Here is a 24165-nt window from a genome sequence, read left to right on the forward strand (position 1 = left end):
GGAAACTCATTAAATTGTCCGCTAGTCGGTCTCGGCGACATCAATCTTCGGTCTCATTGTTCTGTATTGGTATAAATAACTTCTATATACTATAGCTAATGTTAAATAGCGAAGGGCACTGAAAACGTAATTACGTATATTAATTGTGTACCTACGAATTCATTCTAATCTAAACTAATCGGACTAGTAAGATCGAAAAGAGGCTAGCAACAGCAACCCATCTAATAAGGCAATACTCAACCTCTTTAAAGACCCTGTAAATGAGAGTAATCTATCTGCCATTACATCAACTCGTCACAAAAAAAGCTCACAGTATAGCGAGAGACAAGTCTGAAATTAGATATATTAGCGGAGCTTCAGAGAGTATGTATTTAGTTACTCTGATCAGAGTACTCGACACGGAGGTTGGCCACCCCGGTAGGGTGACAATGTGAAAAAATAGCAGCGTATTAAAAATATAGGCGGTTTATTATGATAGCAATCAAGATACATTATTAAACTCTACACACAACAGAGTTGAAAGTTACAACAGGATATCGGATTTGGGCCTCACTGGCTGTAATTCCGTCGACGACGCTGACGATGCCTTTTTTAAGTTTGGATCTATAACATATGCCTGTTACGTTTCTTCTGGACAATATGCACAATGCAAATTCACATACCTATTCATACATCAATAATAGTCTGATTAACAGATGTATCGGCAAGTGTCCGGTCATTTTAGTATCAATAGCGAATGGTTACCCCATCGCTGGGTCATTGACTGAGTTGCCAAGTTGAAATAATCAAGTAGCAAAAAAGCTGAAAGAAAATATTTGTTTAGAGGATATTTGTTTACTTTGCTACAGTAGCTTGGAATAGTGGCGTTATAAAGGAAAACAGCATAAATTGCCTTGTACTATTGAAAAACATGTAATTGAGGTTAAATTAAACTCACCTTGACCTTCCCTGGCCTTCTACAAGTAATTCAAAACCAAAATTTAATTAGTCTAATTGGTCCAAGCGACGAACAAAATGGGTTCCGTAGAGAATAGGGTATTCGGGAGACGCTACTATAATATTATGGTTATACAATATTTAACTGTCGGTATCGTGCCGATCCGTAGAAAAATGTAAGAAATGATATCTCTGTTTCGTTTGATTCATATGATTTTCGTACGACATCAGCTTTCTGATACCCATATTACAGGCTCTGCTTAGTTTGCGTTTGGATGGCCATGTGAGAGATATCCCCACATAATAATATAATAATAATAATTTGGGGGGGGATATCTCACACATGGCCATCCGACCCCAAACTAGTTATGTAACTATTACATATTATAGTAATTCCTCAACTAACCCCTTCCCCCCCTGCCCCCGCAGGCGGCATGCTGGTGGTGTCGGTGTCGGTGGCGGGGCTGGTGACGCTGGCGGCGGTGACGCAGCCCGCGCTGGCGCCCGAGGCCAAGCACTCGCTGCTGCAGTACGTGACCGGCAAGTACCTGCACCCGCCCAGCTGCAAGGTGAGTCAGTACAGCCCCCCCTCCCCCCGCAGGCGGCATGCTGGTGGTGTCGGTGTCGGTGGCGGGGCTGGTGACGCTGGCGGCGGTGACGCAGCCCGCGCTGGCGCCCGAGGCCAAGCACTCGCTGCTGCAGTACGTGACCGGCAAGTACCTGCACCCGCCCAGCTGCAAGGTGAGTCAGTACAGCCCCCCCCCTCCCCCCTCGTGCTCTAATTTCAGGCAAATTGCACCCCAAGCTTGAATAGTTAAACATGAGCCGATGAACCGAAAAAATAAATTTTTCCTGTCCCATCTTCTTCACGTCACGCCTGTTAGTACTTCCAATTTGTTGGAAGTTTCTAGACCGTCTTCCTATTTAGCGTCACACACTCCTACATAACCTCTCCCTGTCGCAGGTGGAGTGGGGCTGGTCGGAGCCGCGGGAGGTGGGCGACTGCATGTGCTTCACGGTGCACTGCTTCCAGCGCAACGGGCAGCCCTACCCCGTGTGCGACACCGACCAGCTCGCCGTCAACATCGCGCACGGGACTAGGAAGGTAAGGGAACAGATGAGAGTATCCCTGGACTGGATCCTAGAGCTTGGATATGGCTTGGTTGTGACCTGGAAGTATTTAAACCGGCTTTGATCACAGGTCCTAAAAGAAACCACGAAATCCTAGAGCCTGGATATGACTAGCCTTGGGTGACCTGGAAGTATTTAAACCGGCTTTGATCACAGGTCCTAAGAGAAACCACGAGCATGGCTCTTTCCATACCAGTCAGTAGACGCATTGATTTAAGACCTTTGTCTTTAGTCTTTGAGGAAGTTTCGAGAGGAATACATGTGTGTATATGTATATGTGTCGAAGCAGTACGTCACCCCACCGCTACCGGCAGTGCAGTATCTGTTGCCCAATTAATCCAATTATGACTGTTTTAGTTTGTAGTCTACACGCTAAGAAGAAGAAGGATGGAAGGAAGGAATCAAAGAGATTTTGACGACACCACTTTTCATCCCGAATACCCCACATTCTTCCATCGGAGCTATTCACCAACCAACCTGATGACAAAAAAGTTTACCTAAGAATTAAGACCCAAGAAGATTGTATCGCCCTGCAGTCAGAACTTAATAAACTGTTTGAATATTATACTCGTAACAAAATTAAAGTAAACGTTAAAAAATGCCAAACTATAACTTTTACACGAAAAAAAACCCCTCTTTTATTTAATTATAATTTTAATGGCGTTATGATTGAGAGAGTGGCCATGGTGCGTGATCTGGGTGTCTTGTTGGATAACAAATTATTATTCCGTAATCACATTGACTTAATTACCAGCAAAGCCTATAAAAACCTTGGATTTGTTATACGCACAGGAAAATTGTTTTCCCAACCTGAGTCCATCAAAGCACTGTATTATGCTTACGTACGAAGTGTGTTGGAGTTTGCTAGTCCAATATGGTCACCACAATATACCATTTATCAAGATCAAATAGAAAGGTTACAAATGAAATTCATTAAATACTTAAATTTATTTTATTTTATTTTATTTTATTTTATTTTATAATATTTGGAGAACTTACAGCTACAACACAATATGAACATATCAGGTAAACAGCTACTAGCCAATTACAAGTTCCCACATATGGTTCCAATGGTAAGGATTGAATTCTAGAACCCATCTCTTCGCTATTCAGCGCTGAGACCGGTTCCAGAACTCAATCCTTAGTTATTATACGTAGGCGTTACACGACACCAGCTGTAACACACACTAATACTAAAACACTAATATCTTTACTTAATAAAAACAACTAAGTTAACTAAAACTAGATAAGATTATTAGGTAGACTGTCTTAGACTTAGACTTAAATTATTATTTTGTTCACAAAAGCAACTGTTAGGTATCTATTAACATTACTATGTTTCTTACTGAATGGATCAAACTCTGAATCGCTATAAATTTTATTAAGTGAATTACTCGCACGTATAAAAAATGAATTCTGTCTATAATTAGTTTTTACAAGTGGAATTTGCATTATGGAATGGTGACGGGGTAGGCGACTAGGGACATAAAATTTAAGCTTTGCGACTAGATCTGAGCAATCAGTCTTACCATTAATTATATTGATTAAATACGAAATATCGGCAGCTTCTCTTCTTATATAAAGTGGAAGTAAGTGTAGGCGTTTGCAAGACATTTCATATGATTCCTTTGGCAAGTGGAATTTAAATCTTAAAAACCGTATGAATTTTTTCTGAATTTTTTCCAATCTAGAGACGTAATCTTTGTACCGAGGGTTCCAAATTTGGGAGGCATATTCCAGACTACTTCTTACGTAAGCACAGTAGAGAACCTTCAGAGATTTCAATGACCGAAAAGATTTAGAGACTCTCATGATGAAACCTAGGGATTTTAAAGCTTTTGTAGTTATAGCATCTATATGTTGATCAAAAACCAATTTCGAGTCATGTATAACTCCTAAATCACGAATGTTATTACTTCTCTGGATGTGTAAACCTCTGAGAGTGTAATTAGATAGGAAAATATGGATTTTTCTAGTGTAAGATACTGTGTAGCATTTTGAAATGTTTAGATCTAATTTATTAGTATGACAATAGTGGTCAAATCTGATAAGGTCCTCCTGTAAAAGATTTTGTTGCTCAATGTTATTGACTGTGCGAAATAATTTTAAATCATCAGCAAATAATAGACACATAGAATGCTGAAAACAGGAGTCTATGTCATTTACAAAAATTATAAACAGTAAGGGCCCTAAAAGGGACCCTTGCGGAACGCCAGAAGGAATGCCAGACCAAGGAGACATAAAACCGTTGAGTACAACAGCTTGCGATCTGTTATCGACATATGAGCAAAACCACCTAAAGAGGTTACCCCTTATACCCAGTCTTAGAAGTTTATTCAAAAGAAGCGCGTGGTCAATTCGATCAAAAGCTTTACTGAAGTCGGTATAGATTACGTCAACTTGGTCACCCCTATCCATACGTTCAGTAATACAGTCATTCAGTAAAGCTAGATTTGAGACAGTTGATCTTCCCTTAAGGAAACCATGCTGTTGCGGTGAAAATATTGGTTTTAAAGCCGAATACATCTGATCGTAGACAATTTTTTCCATAATTTTGGCAATAAGACAGAGCTTAGAAATAGGTCGATAATTTTCAACAAGCTTTTTTGGTCCTTTTTTATGAATTGGACTTATAAACGCGGACTTCCAAATAATAGGTACGCTACCCTCTGAGAAACATTTTCTAAAAAGAATGCCTATAGGAACCTTTAAAGAGCTAGCACAGTATCGAAGGAAAGATGCTGGTAACCCATCTGGACCCGCGGATTTATTGATATCCAGGTTACAAAGAAGCTTCTCTACAGTATCATCTTCAACAGTAATTATGTGGAGATCACCAGCAGAGTTTCCTGAATTGTCCGTGTTATTTATGTTAACCGTGCAGTTCGATGAACTTGAAAAAGTAGAACTAAAATAAGAACTGAATAAGTTGGCGATTCCTTGACCAGTGTCGCATGATGTATTAGAGTAAGTCATTGTCGATGGGAAACCGGAATCACCACGTTTATTTTTAATGAAATTCCAAAATACTTTCGGGTTATCAATTAGCGAGTTTTCGACTAGTGTCAAATATGATTCATAACAGTCACGTTCTACTTTTTTAGCTCTTAATCGTAAAAGATCAAACGAACATTTATCTGATAAATTTCCGTACGTCTTAAACTTTTTTAAATATTTATTTTTTTCTTTTAGAATTTTGATTAACGCTGTGCTATACCACACGGGATAATTAAATTTGGAACGAGACTGAGTAGGAATATACCTATCACGAAGCTCATAAATTATGTCATAAAATAAAGTTACCGCCTCATTAACTGATAAAGAAGAAAACAAAAGATTCCATGGTTTATTTTCAATTTCTGTGTTGATTTTAGCATAATCGCCTTTGTTAAAAATATATTTTGTTTGTTTAGAATAGGAAAGAGGCAATGAATCAGTTAAAATATATTCAATGATGAGTGCTTTGTGATAAGGATCCTCCGGAATTAACGGGTCATAACATTGGGTAACCTCTAAAGTGGTATTTGATAAAATTAGGTCGAGAATTCTATTATCTTTATTTGTTATTAAGTTAAACTGAGTAAGATTGCACAGCGATAGCGTATCAATAAGATCTGTAGCTGGCTCGCTATTTATGTAAGAAGGAGTCACACCTACGTCAGATTTAGTCCACGTAATGTAACTCATGTTAAAATCCCCTGCTATCAAGAAATGGTCTGTAGAATTATTAGTCATAATATTTTGTAATTTATTTGTAAAGTTATGTATTTGCAATTTAAAGGAATTTCCCTCATTCTCTGCACAGATGTAAATGCAGCATAAATGTAGTTTTATATATTTATTTGGACTATGAGTTTTTATTTTAATGGTTAGCCAAATATCTTCCGCGCTTGAGTGCCAGTGGGGGCAAGGTTCGAATAGTAGTTCCTTTTTAATTGCAATCAGAACGCCGCCACCGCGGGTTTGCTTTGTCTTCACATAATCACGGTCACGACGACAGATAAAGTATCTACTGTCGAATAGTTCGTGATCAAATATACTGTCCAAAAGCCATGTTTCCGTTAAAGTAATAATGTCGTAATTATTTAATGCCACATTACGAGAAAACAGCTCCGTCTTGGTACGCAAACCTCTTACCAAACACGCAATAATTCCGGTAATTATTCACGGAATTGTCACGATTTCATAATGTTAACCCTGTATGATCGACGCTTACTACTGGATATGGGATTTCTGTTTGACATATTACGAGGAAGAGTGGACTGTCCTGAGCTACTAGCAGATATAACATTTAACACACCACAATACCGTACTAGACATACAGCAATATTTGCTCCCAGGGCTCACACCACTAATTATGGCCAAAATGCAATTATGACCCGTCTACTTCGTACTTATAATAACGTGTTTCAGGATGCTGACATTTTTCATAATAATAAACTTTCTTTTAGATCCCATGTAGTGCAAATAATCGGTGATAAGTCCGAATAGTCCGGTGGTATTGTCATATTGAATATATTTACTTTTATATATTTTATATTGGGCGTATATATATATAATCTATAAACATAGTATGCACATAATAATATGTATAAGAATTTAAATAATACTGCTTGTTATATGGTTTTACATAAGTAAGATTTTACATATTTTACCCTCAAATTCATAGACACTATTGTAAATTTACAACAAGGTTTAAATTTAAGTACCTTGAATCGTACTAGTGTCGACTAGTTTCGACTCTTTACGTCAGTCAAAAAGTTAAATCTCGTATATCACAACGTTAATTTTAAACTTACTTTATAGTATCTAAAATCACTATGAATTTGGGGGATAGTCTTCAACTTACTTCTTTTTGCTTGTTTTTTTTTTTCTTCAGACTATAAAATTGTATAATTTTCAGTTTTACAATGTCATTAAGTCACTGTTTCATCTTAGTTAAAATTAAGTGCCTAAATTAGAAAAATGTGAAAACCTGTTATTCGCTTGAAATGTCATATAACCCCCATGTAACATAAACTTGTATTTTGCTGGTTGGTTTTCCAAATATAAATAAATAAATAAATAAACCTCTCCCTCACAAACACCTCTCTCCCCCGCAGATATCGACGGTGATGGAGCTGGGCTCGGCGGCGGACCCGGCGCAGGCCAACACCGCGCGCGTGCAGTTCACCGTGCGCACCGCCGGCCTCTACATCATCTCCGTCATGATCGGTCAGTACTGGCTACTAGTGATATCTATTCCATTCTCTATGGGGGTGTTAGTACCTGCACCTGGCTCTCTCGAATAGAACCTTTGTGCATATTCCCAAGGTCTAAACTGCCTTGCTGAGCTTGGACCATTTCCCACCACGCTGATTCAGTGCGGGTTGGTGGGTTTACATGTGCTAAATCTAGATATGCAGGTTTCCTCACGATGTTTTCCTTCACCGTAAGAGCGATGGTATATATTGTACTTAAACTCAAAGAACTCATTGGTACATGTCACCGCCGGGATTCGAACCCGCATCTCTGGCGTGAGAAGCGGGCGCTTACCCTACTGAGCTGCCACCGCTCCTACTAGTGATATCAACAGTGATGGAGCTGGGCTCGGCGGCGGACCCGGCGCAGGCCAACACCGCTCGCGTGCAGTTCACCGTGCGCACCGCCGGCCTCTACATCATCTCCGTCATGATCGGTCAGTACTCGTGGACAACATGTGATGACGTCTGTGGAGGTATAGGACCATGGAAGTAACCTCTCCGCCGGCCTTTACATCATCTCCGTCATGATCGGTCAGTACTCATGGACAACATGTGACGACGTCTGTGAAGCTATAGGCTATGGAAGAAACCTCTCCGCCGGCCTCTACATCATCTCCGTCATGATCGGTCAGTATACTCATGGACCCCATGTCATGACGTCTGTGAAGCTATAGGGACCATGGAAGAAATCCCTCCGGAAGATACCTCTCCGGCGGGCTCTACATCATCTCCGTCATGATCGGTCAGTACTCGTGGACAACATGTTATGACGTCTGTGGAGGTATAGGGACCATGGAAAAGCTCTCCGGAAGAACCGCCGGCCTCTACATCATCTCCGTCATGATCGGTCAGTACTATAGATTGGCAAGTTGCTTGGCGACCCTCCTTGCGGGGTGAAAGACGCGGAGGGGACGAGGTACCCAAGACGACAGCGGGTAGCGGGAGGGGTAGCGGTGAAGGGCAACGCGTGCACTGCATGTCATTGTTACGGCAGTCTCGGCCGCGCAGCCGAGGCGGCCACATGTCTTATATAGTCCGTCATAATTTGAGTGCGACCCACATGAGATTATTGATCCTGAGACCATTAGTCTTAGGATGAGTGTTGAGGCCTTTTTAATATTATCATTATATTATTATTAGGTATCTATAATTCGTCAACAAAATAACGTTAAAAACAAAAAATCGTATAATGTCTCAATATAGGGGCTTCTTGTAGAACAGCGTACCGGATCAGTCATGCTACGCGGCTAAAGGTTGGTACTGCGCAGTCAGATACGAAAAAGTAAACAACAAAGACGAAGAGTCCATATGACAGTGCGTCATTTGTCAGTTCTTGTAACTAGGAAAGCAACCAAAATTTATGTGATTTAATGAAAGTAATTAATGAGCAAAACACAGAGAAAAATTACAAAATTGATGAAATTTTGAAAGAAAATGGTCATATCGTGCTTCGCCTACCCCCATACCACCTGGAATTAAATCCTATTGTGTGTGGTACGTGAAAGGCGAGCTCGCAAGAACGTCGATTGACTCTAACTTAGATAAAGAGATGAAGAGACTTAGAGTTGCTTTTCTCTAATTATTCGCCTGAAAAGTGGAGAAATTGTGACGACCATGTCATAAAAAATTAAGACGAATATTATAAATCTGATAGAGTATTTGACGATGTATTGGACAGGTATGTTATTGTTTATTTATAATTTAATGTAAATTAAACATAAAATATTATAGGTGTACACTGAACTAATATGACTGGCGTACTCTAGTACATTATACTCGTACTTCAAAGTAGGTATAATGTTTTTTGGTTTTTGTCTTAGATTTATAATTGAATTTAATGAAAACGATGATGAAGATGAGGATGACGACGACGATGAACAAGTTCAAACAGAGAGTGAACATGAAAGTGACATGGAAATTGATTTATAAAATAAAACACTTTTACATAAATAAATTCAAATTGGTAGATATTCTGAAGGTAAACATCCAAATTTTAATGCTGTCAAACTATAAATTTTAAGCTAAATATGACATTTACGGGAACACTCATAGAATAAAATTTTACTTACGTCAGAAATAGTTACAAGCTATCGCGAGATTAATCCGGGCACACTTTTCTACGTGTGTAGCATGTCGTGCTACCTCGCCCCCGCCACTTCTTTCACCCCGCAAGGAGGGTCGCCAAGTAACTTGCCACATTATAGCCATCATCACATGAGGTATAGACCCATGGCAAATGAGCCTCTTTGAGTATCAACTGTTATCTATGTTTATGTTTACGTCTAGTGCAACCTTGGGCAACCAGCACTGACCGTTATCTGATTGGGTAGTAATTTACGTTGTCAAACGCTAATCCAGCTTTAGTCACTGATACGCATCATTATCCGATGCTGGACATAAGTAAGCTGTAATAAATGTTTTACTACTGTCGTAGAGGTATGTCATTTCCCCAATCTTCACCAGATAGCCTCAGCAGCACCTCTGCCTACATTACCAAAATAATATTGCGCCCGCAGACAAAGAATCAGAATGGCGGCCGTTACATAGGAGGAGGAAGGAGTATTGAGCGACACATGAATAGATAGCAAGTCCATAAATTTTTATATTAATTATTTGACTGCGGAGTTTATATCAAATAATAACACGTACTCCTTAGCTCAATATTCACCATCCCACACCCTTGTCTCTTCAGGCGGCGTCCCAGTATCCGGCTCGCCATACCGCAAGTGGTTCGTGGCGGGCGCGGTGGTGGCGCGGCGGTCCCGGGTTCGACTGTGCGGCGCCGCGCTCGTGGCCAGCGTGGGACACCCCCGCCGCGTGCACGTGGCGCCGCGCGACCAGTGGGACAACCCCGTGCCGCACACTGACCACACTGTGAGTATAGTGGGACACCCCCGCCGCGTGCACGTGGCGCCGCGCGACCAGTGGGACAACCCCGTGCCGCACACTGACCACACTGTGAGTATAGTGGGACACCCCCGCCGCGTGCACGTGGCGCCGCGCGGCGACCAGTGGGACAACCCCGTGCCGCACACTGACCACACTGTGAGTATAGTGGGACACCCCCGCCGCGTGCACGTGGCGCCGCGCGACCAGTGGGACAACCCCGTGCCGCACACTGACCACACTGTGAGTATAGTGGGACACCCCCGCCGCGTGCACGTGGCGCCGCGCGACCAGTGGGACAACCCCGTGCCGCACACTGACCACACTGAGTATAGTGGGACACCCCCCTACTAGAGTGATGAAAGCTGTGTTGCAAATTGTTTTGATTTATTTAGACTTTAAGTTACACTAAACTTGATCAAAATGGCCGCCATATATGCATATTGAAATTAATATGAACGAATCATAGGACAGTATTCTGAGCTCGTCGTAATAGCGCACACCAATGGCTTTGAGTGGTTTTGCATGGATCGCGCACCTCCAAGGGGATCTAAGAAGCTTTTGCGTATAGCATAAGTGGCCCATTGATATACCAGACACAATAGATTCTAATTATCCTCTGATTTACCATTCCAGGGTTTCTCCCTGCGCATGAACCGGCTGGGCCAGCCCGAGGACCCGAAGCTGTCCGCCTGCGGAGTGTTCACGTACGACGCGGTGAACGTGCAGGTGACGCTGTCGCTGACTGTACCGGAGCCGGGCGTGTACCGAGCCACGCTGCTGTACGAGGACGCGCCGCTGCACAACGCGAATATAGACCTCATTGTGCTGTCCGGTGAGCTTGTTGTCGCTTGTTGTGTTGTGTTCACGTACAGTGAATGTGAGTAAGTGAGATATAGAGATGAATTTGCAGACTTTAGTCTCGTATTCTCGGTTTCAAATTCGGGAATACTGTTAATTAAATTAAGTAAAAGTAAAGGTGAACTTCGTGAGGATTATGTTGTGAGCACAAAAACGTACCTATCACCTGACTAATCGTGAGCATAATTACCCGAACCTATGTGATGCGTATGTGTATATATGTATGTGTCACTAGTCGTGTGCTGCGACACCGACATAAGGTGTTTAATAAACCAGTGTGAACTGAGCCGCCTTGCGTATTACTCATATCCAACAGTGGCGACGAGCGCGAATTTAAAATTACCCGCGTGTGAAAATTGTTCACCGGCAATAATGGCTGCAAGCGTTACACCGTTTTTCGGTGCAATCTCCACCTTTGATCACCACAACCAAGATTGGGTGACATTCCGGAGCAGGCTGCAGCAATGGTTCATTGCAAATGAACTGGATAAAGAGTCGGACAAGGCGGGCGTGAAGCGTCGCGCCATCTTGCTCAGCGCACTCAGCGACGAATCTTACCAACTGGCGAGTAACCTCGTGCTACCAAAGACCTTGGACGTCGTGGACTACGACGACATCGTGAAGGCGTTGGACCAGCACTTCACACAGAAGCGCTGTGGCTTCGCCGAGAGACGTCACTTCTACGTGGCAGTGCAGCAGCCGGGCGAGTCGCACGCGCAGTGGGCCGCGCGGCTCCGGGGCCTCGCTGCGCACTGCAAGTTCAAGAACCTGGAGGAGGCCCTCCTGGACAAGTTCGTGATGGGGATGGCGCCGGGAGCCGAGCGGGAGAAGCTATTCTCGATGGACATCGAGGAGCTGACGCTGGCGAAGGCGGTGGAGCTGGCGAGCAGCGTGCGCACGGCGCGCGCCGCCGCCGCCGCCGCCGCCGCCGCGCCGCCAGCCGCCGCAGCTTCCGATGCAGTGTTTAAAATCGACAAGGGTCGAGACCCTGATAGGTCCAGTGTTCCTTCGGAGGAAAAGTGTAGTGTGTGTGGTCGAAAGAGCCATAAAGCCAATGTGTGTCGATTCGCAAAATTTAAATGTACCAAGTGCAACCAGAGAGGACATCTGAGAAGGATGTGTAAGACGGTCAAATATTTGGAGGCTGAAGCTAACAGCGAGGGTGACGATGGTGAGTTATTTGTAATTCGTTGCACGGGCGGGGCGCCGATGATCGAAACAGTGTTAATTAACAATATTCAATTAAAATTTGAGGTAGATAGCGGTTCTACAGTTACAGCTATATCTGACAAGACCTATTATTCACATTTTTCACAAGTATCATTAGGTCAGAGTAGGAAAAATCTAACAAGTTATACCGGTGGAAAAATAAAGTGTCTAGGTACCGCACAATTACCAGTAACATACTCGGGTAAAGCCTTCGTACTCGACGTGTATGTTATCGTAGGGGGTGGTCCGCCAATTCTAGGTCGTGACTTTATATCAAAATTTGGATTAGAGTTATCACCTATTAAGTATTGTGATCAACCTACCAGTGCAGAGGATAATTCATTATCCGCAATATTAGCAAAATACTCAGACGTTTTCGAAAACCGGTTAGGATGCTTTAATAAATTTAAAATTAAATTAAAGTTAAAGGATAACGCTACCCCAATATTCTTATATCATACGCGTCTCGCACTTTAAATGCCGCGGAACGCAAATATTCGCAGATCCAAAAAGAAGCGACGGCCATAATATTCGGCGTCCGCCGGTATCATCAATACCTATATGCAAGGTCCGAGCCGTTCGTTCTACGCACAGACCACAAACCGCTCCTGGCTATATTCGGTAGTCAGCGTGGAGTGCCAGAAGTTTCGGCAAACAGACTCCAAAGATATGCACTGTTTTTATCTTCGTATAACTACGTTATAGAATACGTAAAAAGTGCTGAAAACAGTGCAGACTATTTATCTCGCGCCAGTCTACCGGAACCGGTTTGTCAGGAGTCGGAGGGGCCGGGCGCGGGGCGCGCGGGCGACGTCAGCTCGAGCGCCTACGTGAACTTCGTAGTGGAGGGGGCGCTTCCCGTTACTCGCGAACAGCTGAGCCGAGAGACCCACGATGACGTCATCCTTCAGCAGGTGATTAGATACGTATGCGACGGGTGGCCACGAAAAATTCAGGATCCGCTCATTAAACCATACTTTTTATGCAAATTAGAGTTATCGTATGAAAGGGGATGTTTAATGAGAGGCCACAAGGTAGTAATACCAGAAAAATTACGGCAAAAAGTGTTGTCGGAATTACATAATTCTCATCTAGGAATTGTAAAAACTAAAGCGGTTGCACGTTCTAAGTTTTGGTTTCCAAAAATTGATACAACAATAGAGAATATGATAAATAACTGTAGTGTTTGTTTAAGTCTCCGCGCGACGCCACCGCGATCGCCTATTGTTTCATGGCCTTATCCGAGCGAACCTTTTGAACGAGTACACATAGATTTTTTAGGACCGATTAACAATGAAATGTTTTTAGTGATTGTTGACGCATATACTAAATGGGTAGAATGCGTAAATATGAAAAACAATATCACGTCGACCAATTTAATTAACAAATTATTTGAGTACATGTCGAGATTTGGTATTATGCGAACTTTGGTAAGTGATAACGGAACTTCGTTTACCTCCGAACAATTCAATCAGTTTTGCAAACTGAACGGAATCAGTCACGTGACCACACCGGCGTACCACCCAGCTAGCAACGGCCAGGCAGAAAGTTGCGTAAGAATTGTAAAAAAGGGTATAAAGAGCGCACTTTCAGCGGGCGGCTCGGTGAATGATGTGAATAATAGGTTACTCAAATATCTATTCGACTATCGTAGCTCCGTCCACTCAACGACAGGAGAAAGTCCTGCCAGTCTGGTGTTTGGCTGGCAGCCGCGCACCAGGCTGGACCTGCTGCTTCCCCCCGCGCCTCCCTCACCCTCGCCGTTAGCTAACAAAGTGCAACATAAACAGTCCTTACAGAATGATAATCACGGCGGAATCATACGGAAAGACTTTCTACCGGGAGATGTTGTGTTGTTCAAACAATATATTAATAAAAATAGATTCCATTGGACTAAGGGAATTATTTTAAAGAAAGAGGGATCGATTTTGTTTATGATAAAGGACATTAGTAATGGTATAGTGCACAAGAGACATAAAAACCAAATAATTTTGTTTAAAGGTCAGTTAGATGAACACTATAACTTCGATCTAGACACAAGTGTTACTAGTGGGGAGGGAAGTAGTCTGGAGAACGGAAGCCCTGTTGATGTCCGTCCTGACGGCTCGCCCGCGGGCGCCGCGCCGCCGCCGGCCGCCGGCCCGGCCAGCCCCCGCGCTGATGATGATGACGATGATGACGCGCCGCCGCCAGACATGGAACCCGTCCCAACGCGTCTTACTTTAGGGTTAAGAAATATACCGAAGGTTGATTATAAGAGGTATTTCTAGGATATGTTAATTGTATTAGTTGTAAGCTATTGGTGGAGGGATGATGCGTATGTGTATATATGTATGTGTCACTAGTCGTGTGCTGCGACACCGACATAAGGTGTTTAATAAACCAGTGTGAACTGAGCCGCCTTGCGTATTACTCATATCCAACACTATGCTTTTTCCATTGATATATCCCCCTAGGTTACAGAAACAACTGGTAAGCAAACCAATACCTTTTCTATCCAAAAAAAATCTAACAAATCTCCCTTCCTTCCCCAGCATCGGACACAGCCATAGTACAACGCAACATCTCCTGCAAGCAGCACATCAGCTACGCGGCGCAACTGCTGGCCGCCGGCAACAAGCCGCGCGCCGTGTCCTGCTGCCTCACCAGCAGGCAGCTCGTGCTCAAGGAGTACGTGCTGAAGGTCATCCCGCGCAGGATCACCGCCTTCCGCCTGTGCCCCGGCACCCGGGTGCGTGTGCGCCGCGTGCCGACGTGCCGTGTAGCTACATGGGGAGTTATGATGGGATTCGGAGGGTATACTTGAAATGCGCTCTATTGCGCGCACTTAGAAACGAAGCATTTAGATGCGCGCACTAAGAAATGAATGATATTCGCATATATATATAATATATGACACTAAGATTCTAAGAAACGAAGGTACTTAATACAATATGGCGATTGAGAGAAGAGATTCAGAGCGCATTCTTGACGGAATAGACTTATTAGTCTATTGTGTCTTGACACAATAGGATGCGCACAATGTATTTAGATGCGCACTAAGAAACGAATGCATAAATAGATGCTGTCTATTGCGTGCAATAAGAAACGAATGCATTTAAATCCGCTCTACGTATTTCGCGCACTAGAAACGAACGCGTATAGATACGCGCACTAAGAAACGAATACATTTAGGAACGAATAATATTAAAGGATTTGAAACGCATCCTTGACAAAATAGATAAAATAGACACAATAAAATGCCCTATCTTCTACATTAAAAGCACTTCCTCAGTCATGCGGCATCGCCGTAAGACTTAATCTATTATATTACTAATTACGTTTCACCGCCATCTATCGGCAACCTTCAGAACTTCTTCCTCCCCGCAGTTAATCCTGTCGCCCGACCCGGACAACCCTCACTCCCGCGGCGGCGTGCTGACCGTGGAGGACGGCGCGGGCCCGCCCGTGCGGCTCAGCAGCGCCGAGCGCGACCTCATCGCCGCCACCTTCACGCAGCTGCGCAGCGAGCACTGCGGCGGGGACGACAGCTTCAAGGTACAGTAGGACACGGACTGGAAGCCTAGAGGTCACTCTAGCTATCTAAGGGCTAGACGTCCGTTGTATACACTTGACTACGATGGTAATGGACGTCTACAAGCGCTCTAACAATGGAGCGTTTCTGCGCAAACCACGATTCTATTTTGTTGCATTAAACGTACCGATAGCTCTCTTTCTTTAACTTCCTTATTTTGCATCTTATTATTCCATATGGTAGGTATGTATTATTATTTTGTAAACAGAATATTGTTTTGTAAAGAGAAATTATTATCAAGCTATAAAAACCATAAAAAATCTCAAGTCTTCCATTGTCCACGCAGTTAAACCAGTATACAGCTCCTAATAAACTTCAACCCCTCCACTAACCCCCCTCCCCCCACAGAACAAGCAAGACTACTTCTACAGCGAGGTGCGCAAGGTGCACGCGCGGCACCCGCACGACAAGATTGCGATCCGTGTGTCCCGTGCTGCGCTCCTGGCGTCCTCGCTGAAGGCCACCAAGCATCTATCCATGCAGGACTGGTGCAAGAACTTTGATGTCAGCTTTCAAGGGGAACAGGGTGAGTGAGATTTGTTAATTTTAGTTTCACAAGGTGTCAGAAAAAGGGTCTACAAATGTGGAAAAATTCGCGGAAAAAAGCGAAGGTTCAGATAGAATGTAACGACATCTAAACTCGATACAGGTAAGCTTGCTAAAAGCTTCCGATAGACGGCAGTGAAAGCGGTAGCGGTAATAAGTAGACGATAAGTCTGTTCCTATAACGCGGTGCGAAGATTCACTAGATCGCCATCCGCGTGTCCCGTGCTGCCCTGGCGTCCTCATTGAAGGCCACCAAGCATCTGTCCATGCAGGACTGGTGCAAGAACTTTGATGTCAGCTTCCAGGAGGAACAGGGTAAGTAGCACTTGTCAGTTTTAGATATATAGGATGTCGGAAAAAAGGTCTAAAATTTATGGAAAATTCGCGCAAAAAATACTATGGTTCAGACAGAATGTATCGACATCTAAAGTCGATATGCGCAAGCTTGCGAAAAGCTACCGAATATTACCGAAAGATGGCAGAGAAAACGAAAAATATGGGAGATCTACAATAGCTTACTGCAATAAGTACGATAGATGGCAGTGAAAGCGGTGTCTGCAATAAATAGACACAACAACACTGCTCCTGTAGCGAGGTGCACTAGATCGCAATCATGTAAAAAGACATCCGAAAGATGGCAGTACCTAAAAGTAAAAGCAGAAAATATGCGAGTTTAAAGCGAAAACATTTCGGTAATCGGTACTAAATAATTATAGCTAGCCGCAATAAGTAGAAAGTCCGAGGCTAACCCAATACCAGCGGGAACACAACAAAACCGAGGTACGAAGGTCACTTTCGGAAGGTGCACAAAGGTGCAGTGTCTAGGGGCAGCAAAACACAATACAAATACGGTATTTTTCTAACACTCGTCTCGAACTCTATGGTTTAACCCACAGTCTCTCGAATAAGATCATATCCATCACTAGGGTTCCACAAACGTTAATCCACGTAACCACGTATTCCAGGCGTGGACTGGGGCGGCGTGCGGCGCGAGTGGTTCTCGCTGCTCTGCACTCAGCTGTTCGACGGCAAGCACGGCCTGTTCGTGCCCTTCAACGACTCGCCCACCGGCCTCGTGCACCCCAACCCTGATAGACCGCCGCATTTGAAGGTATATAAATTGATTATTCTGGTTATTTCCCACCATCTTTGTGTACGAAATAGCTGATCATGCGAGCTTCGGACCGCCTTAAAAGGTTTTCCCCCGGGAATTCCGGAGAAAAAGTAGCCTATCCTATATGCTAATCCAGGGTGACAGCTCTCTGCCTACAAAATTTCATCCTACTTTATTTAGCCGTTTTTCTGTGAAAGGGTAACAAACATCCATCCATTCATATTTACAAACTTACGGTCTTATTCATAAAAAGTTACGGGAGACCTATAGGCCTGCTATAAGCAAATGTTTATTCATAAACGATCAATAGCGCTAAAGAACTCTCCAACTGATTCGTAAAACCTTGATATGCTAAAGTTGGCTGGACCCTACTAGACACCTTCCGTAAACCTCCTCTTGTACAAAAACATGGCGGCCGGTCAACAGCTGTTCTGCTTTATTGACGATTTGACATTTGTTGTGAGTTAATATTTGCTGAAAATAAGTTGCCATGGTAACGTAAAAATTTAATTATTTTTTTGTGGGTTTTGGCTTGGCCAACTGCGCCTTTAAGCCAACGTAAACTTTTTTAAGTGCCGCGCCGTGGCTAACATAGATAATAGAGATTGATAAATGAATGAAAGTTTTCGCTATTTTTGTTTATGGTTTCGTCGGACCGGCAACTTAATAGGGTAAATGTCAAAATGTTTGGTCTGTGAAATCTATTAGCATCACTATAGTTATTGAAGGTCTACGGAACTATTATGAATAGAGATTTTTACGAAACCTCAAATAGGCTTAATGTGTTCCGTAACTATTGAGCTCAGTAAACCTACTTTAAGGTTTTTTTATGAATAAGACCGTTATAAGATACTTTTACAGACGAATAGAAGACGAACACTAAAGCATATTTTATCATGTCGGGGTCACCACTTTAGAGATCAGATTTGACTGACGAAACTTAAGTACTAAACTTACTTTATTCCCAACTTACTTTGTTCACAGCTGAAGCACTTCGAACTGGCCGGCAAGATAGTCGGCAAGTGTCTGTACGAGAGCGCGCTGGGGGGCTCCTACCGCCAGCTGGTGCGCGCCCGGCTCACGCGCTCCTTCCTCGCCATGATCATCGGCACCCGGGTGCACTACAAGGTACTAGTACAAGATAGTGCCTGTATGAGCCGCTAGATGTCACTGTGTTTGTATGACGGTGTCTTATATTTACGTATGTACTTTGCCTTAGGTTTACATACAGGGTGGCCCAAAGAGTGACGTCCAAAGGAAAATGTTTGATTCCTTAGGTCAAGGGGTAGCCAAATCACCCCCATGTATGTTCAGCAATTTTTAGGTACCTAGTTTAGGAGTTATGATTTTTTTAACAAATTTTCTACGAAAATCGAACTCAGTGGATCAATTATGTTTTATTATTTTTTTGGATAACTTTTTTAAATTATTTTTTATTTTTTTTGTCATCCTCTTAAGTTGTTCTTTTAACAATAAAAGTTTCAGCTTCCTAGCTGTAATGTAAGTTAGTTATTTTTATGTCGAAAGTTCAAATTATATCATCGAGCTTAGGTAATTTCCACCCAAGTACCTTTGAAGGCTGTTTTCTGCAAATAATACCCCATTAAGCAATAGTTTATTTTTATTTTATTTTGGAACCTTGCGGAGTTTTTAAAATTAATGAGGGACCATGAGAATATCTATTTCAATTTTTAATTTCAAGTAGAAAATTCAGAGCAGTCTAGCTCGATGATATAATTTGAACTTTCGACATAAAAATAACTAACTTACATTACAGCTAGGAAGCTGAAACTTTTATGGTTAAAAGAACAACTTGAGAGGATGACACAAAAATAAAAAATAATTTAAAAAAGTTATCCAAAAAAATAATAAAACATAATTGATCCACTGAGGTCGATTTTCGTAGAAAATTAGTTAAAAAATCATAACTTCTAAACTACAAAAAATTGCTGAACATACATGGGGGTGATTTGGCTACCCCTTGACCTAAGGAATCAAACATTTTCCTTTGGACGTCACTCTTTGGGCCACCCTGTATAAAGATATAGGTAAAATTTCTGTATAATTCTAATTAAACTAACGTATTTCCTTTCCAATGCAGTACTTCGAGCAAGACGACCCCGAGCTCTACCTATCCCTCATCAAGTACGTGCTGGAGACGGACCTGGACGCGGCGCCGGCGGCCGAGCTGTTCTGCTGCGACGACGTGTACGACCGCTGCGGCCGCCTGCTGCAGCAGCGCGACCTGCTGCCGCGCGGCTCCGTCACGCCGGTCAGTGCACTACATGAGGAGTGCAGCGATCACAGGATTCGATACTATTTGCGTAACTACACAAACATATGGAAAAAACGGTGTCGTCAACTGTCACTGTCAAAATAATAATATAAGACAAATTTGTTAGTTCTAAAATTGACATTGATAGACGTCCTACAGTGCAGCGAGCACAGGATTCGATATTATTTTCGAATCTACACGAAGGGTCACTTTTACCAAACACTAAACGTATTTAAATAAAATTTTAAATACATTTTGTACTAACTGACAGACGTATGACAGGCTACTAAATACGTTTAGCGTTTTGTGAAATTCCACCTAACATATGGAAAAAACAAATGTCACTTTTGGAACTAACTTTGCCTTACATTTTGACAGTGACAGTTGACGATACACAACGTTAACGGAGGATCGAAACTTGTGCTCGCGACTCTGTTCTGCAGTGCGACCTGTTGCTACGTCACGCCGCTAGCAAAAGCACGCGACGGATTAAAGGTTCCGCCATACAGCCGATGGGAGTGACGGCTATGAAGACACCGGCTTCTCGACGGGTGTTTCAAAACATAAATTCATTCTCAGATTTCAGAGGAAATTTCGTACCTAACAGCATGGCAAAAAAGGGAGTAAGTATCTTTATAACACACTTGCTTCGTCTTCAGTGCTTGCACGTAACAAACTGCCAGTTTCCTGCGTCTATTTTCATCCAGGCGCCTATAATCAAGCATTACCTTCACACCAGTAACCCTTCCCTCCTTTCAGGTAACGAACGCCAACAAACACCGCTACCTAGACGCGCTGGCGCAGTGGCGCCTCTGCACGCGGGTGCGGGCCGAGACCGCCGCCTTCCTGCGCGGGCTCGCCACGCTCATCCCCGACAACCTGCTGGCCATCTTCGACGAGAACGAGCTGGAGGTAACTGCCTACCCACTCAGAGACCGCCGCCTTCCTGCGCGGGCTCGCCACGCTCATCCCCGACAACCTGCTGGCCATCTTCGACGAGAACGAGCTGGAGGTAACTGCCTACCCACTCAGAGACCGCCGCCTTCCTGCGCGGGCTCGCCACGCTCATCCCCGACAACCTGCTGGCCATCTTCGACGAGAACGAGCTGGAGGTAACTGCCTACCCACTCAGAGACCGCCGCCTTCCTGCGCGGGCTCGCCACGCTCATCCCCGACAACCTGCTGGCCATCTTATTATTATTAAATTCTTTATTGCACATAAATTAATTTTGTACATAGGCGAACTTAATGCTAAAAGCATTCTCTTCCAGTTAACCTTGGGCGTTGTGGAGAAAGTGATAGGTAGTGCGAAAGACAATGAGGACAGTTTAATTTTGTTTAATATCTATATTGTTAAACACTAGAATATATACTTACTTATACATAATATTATAAAATAAACGTATACCTACATACATAATTTAAATATATAGTTACTATAACAAAAAATAATAATATCATCGTCTCACTTACATACTACAACAAAAACAGATAAACTATTTATTAGATCTGCTGCTGATTGTTCTGCTTCTGGAGGTAGTGCAGACGAACCTTAGACTTAAAGGTTTCTATGGACTGCGATTGCCTTATATGCAATGGTAACTGGTTCCACAAGCGAACCGCTGACACGGTGAAAGAATCCGAATACCCTGCCGCATTATGCTCTGGGGTACGAAAGAGCAAATTTCGACTTGACCGTTGAGGACGGTCAGTAAAGTCAAAGAATGAAAAGCGATCAGTTAAGTAAGAGGGGGCACAAGGATTATAAACTATACCATATACTAGGGAAACAATATGAGCATTCCTTCGATGACGGATGTTGAGCCACTTGAGTTTATTACGAAAATCGGTGACATGGTCATACTTACGCAGGCCAAAAATATAGCGAATGCATAAGTTGAGCAGACGGTCGAGTTTATCAAGTAGCTCTTCGGTGAGATCAGGGTAGCACACATCTGCGTAGTCATCTTCGACGAGAACGAGCTGGAGGTAACTGCCTACCCACTCAGAGACCGCCGCCTTCCTGCGCGGGCTCGCCACGCTCATCCCCACAACCTGCTGGCCATCTTCGACGAGAACGAGCTGGAGGTAACTGCCTACCCATACCCACTCAGAGGGTGCAACAATAATCGGTGTATTACTGGATTCTGACCTGCAAGACTGCTTGCTCCGTAAAAAATATCTTATCTTATCTAACAAGGTATATCACTTTTTTCCAGTTGCTAATCTGCGGGTCCGGCGAAGTCTCCGTAGCGGACTGGAAGGCTCACGCCCTGGTGGCGGGGGCGGGGCGGGACCAGCGCCGCCTCATGGGCTGGTTCTGGGCGGCGGTGGCCAACTTCACCACGGAGGAGCGGGCGCGGCTGCTGCAGTTCACCACGGGATGCTCGCAACTGCCGCCTGCTGGCTTCCAGGTGAGTAAAGCTCTTCGAATGCGTTAATGTTTTGATATCTGATCCACCAAAAGAAATGTAGGTGTACCACTATACACGTACGTCATAGGGTGCTTACATAAAGAATCGGGTTCCCTGTATCAACCCATACCGGTATCTTGAGATATTAAAGGGATTTTATGGGATTTTGAAATATTTAAAACCGGGAACGCAGAAAGATAAACAGCAGGTTACCGCGGGACGGGTAGATATAGGGAACCCAGTCTCTCTATGTAAGCACCCTTAGGGCTGATTTTTCACTCGGGTCTGGCGGGGCGGGTCCAGCGCCGCCTCATGGGCTGGTTCTGGGCGGCGGCCAACTTCACCACGGAGGAGCGGGCGCGGCTGCTGCAGTTCACTACGGGATGTTCGCAGCTGCCGCCCGCTGGCTTTCAGGTGGTTAACCTCTATTATTTTTTGGTCTATCAAGGTTTAAATTATAATGACCTGACTAAATTCCATTATAAAGTTTTAAGTTTAAAGTACCTAGTTTTTTGTTTAATAATTGGTTACGCCGGTCTTAATATTTAATTTCATAATATTTTTCTACTGTAACATTCCTTTTTCTACTATAACTTCCTGTGGTTGCTGAAACATGGCAACATTGCTTTTGGCTTGAGCATCCTGTATTTGACACGGGAATATGTGAACCTGCTCGCCATTGGTCCGTTTGAAACGCGGACCTCTCCTCGGCCAATCGGCGGCGCCGAACCCGGCGAATACGACGTCACTTGATCGATGGTCGCCGGCGCGTTATGAGTGAAAAATACTCTTCCGCATTAATTTTCTGTTTTACTGGACAATATTGGACAATTAATATCAATTGTGATTTGTGAATCTTGTGACGAATACCCTGGATGCATTGTGTTCTTTGGAGAGCGTACTTTGGTGACAGGAGCATACGACTTTGGAATTTGCAGGTATGTTCAAGCCTTCTACTTGTTGATCAGCCACGAGGAAGTCAATTTATTAAAAATAACATATACAGTCCACTTGCTTCTATCTTTCGATACCCCTTAAGGGATTTACGCATCATATTTTTGGTCCTTCGAGCCGGATGCCTAAGGATTACAAAAAGTTATAATCCAATTGGAAATCGACTTTAGTTGGCTTTACCTACTCAAGGTAGCATTGAACCTTGTTAAAATATAACTACAGTGAATTAAACCTCATTTCATTATATATTTCATTAACATAACATTCGTACTAACACCCCATTATCCATTATTTCACAATTTAAAATTACGCATTTTCGAGTTTCAAAATGGCTACCATCCATTGCCAGCACTGGCAGTCATAGATTTATTTAAACAAACCTATTTAGTTAAAACAAACGACAACAGCTCCTCATAGGTATCTATTGCCTATTTAACTTACTAGTTTTCAATAACAACTTCTTTAACTCTAGCTTGTTTACCACGAGAACATAAGAATTAATTTTATACATATAGGTATTGCGCCCTATTCAAATTCATAAGTAATTCATAGCTAAATAACTAAAACGTATAACCAACCAGGTAGGATAAGTAAGTACTTAACACTATTTCATTGTAAGAATCTACAACCTTTACCTAGAAAATTACATTCTCATTTCATTCAAGGTTAGCGTCCTTATAGGCGAGGTAGGTAGGTATGTTTATAACGTTCGTTGTTTGTAGGTTTTCAAAGCAGTAAGTAGGTAGGTACTTCTCGCTTGGGTTCAGTAAAACTTCTTGTTAAAATTATTGTAGGTATAAGTAGATATAACGCCGCGCCAGATAGGTTTATACTTACATGTTTTATACGGTGTATAGTATACCTATAATATTTATTTTCATCGATCAAGTCATCGCACCCTTCTGTAAGGGAATTTACTTATTACCTGTCTAAGTAGGTAGGTATTATATCGCACGCTTTCTATAAAGTGTTATATTTATTTACTAGTGCTCGCACGCACTTCGCATCGCGCCCTATTGTAA

At 43.1% G+C, this 24165-nt stretch overlaps 1 protein-coding gene across 3 annotated transcripts in view; it reads left to right on the forward strand.

Moving 5' to 3' along the window:
• LOC105393502 (apoptosis-resistant E3 ubiquitin protein ligase 1) overlaps positions 1-24165 on the forward strand; it is a 71314-nt gene that overhangs the window by 37299 nt on the left and 9850 nt on the right. Inside the window, exons 4-16 of one of the 3 annotated variants that reach the window (XM_048624794.1) lie at positions 1366-1505; positions 1901-2041; positions 7170-7281; positions 10003-10184; positions 10833-11031; positions 14801-14997; positions 15636-15803; positions 16189-16366; positions 17352-17497; positions 18485-18628; positions 19602-19772; positions 20535-20687; positions 21995-22189. In XM_048624794.1, the coding sequence (XP_048480751.1) occupies positions 1366-1505; positions 1901-2041; positions 7170-7281; positions 10003-10184; positions 10833-11031; positions 14801-14997; positions 15636-15803; positions 16189-16366; positions 17352-17497; positions 18485-18628; positions 19602-19772; positions 20535-20687; positions 21995-22189 (2126 nt within the window). Of the gene's footprint in view, positions 1-1365; positions 1506-1900; positions 2042-7169; positions 7282-7632; positions 7745-10002; positions 10185-10832; positions 11032-14800; positions 14998-15635; positions 15804-16188; positions 16367-17351; positions 17498-18484; positions 18629-19601; positions 19773-20534; positions 20947-21994; positions 22190-24165 lie in introns of those variants that run through there. The other 2 variants (XM_048624792.1, XM_048624793.1) reach the window with 2 other exon arrangements.

The sequence above is a fragment of the Plutella xylostella genome, chromosome 12 (genome assembly GCF_932276165.1).
Source record: "Plutella xylostella chromosome 12, ilPluXylo3.1, whole genome shotgun sequence".
Classification (NCBI taxonomy): domain Eukaryota; kingdom Metazoa; phylum Arthropoda; class Insecta; order Lepidoptera; family Plutellidae; genus Plutella; species Plutella xylostella.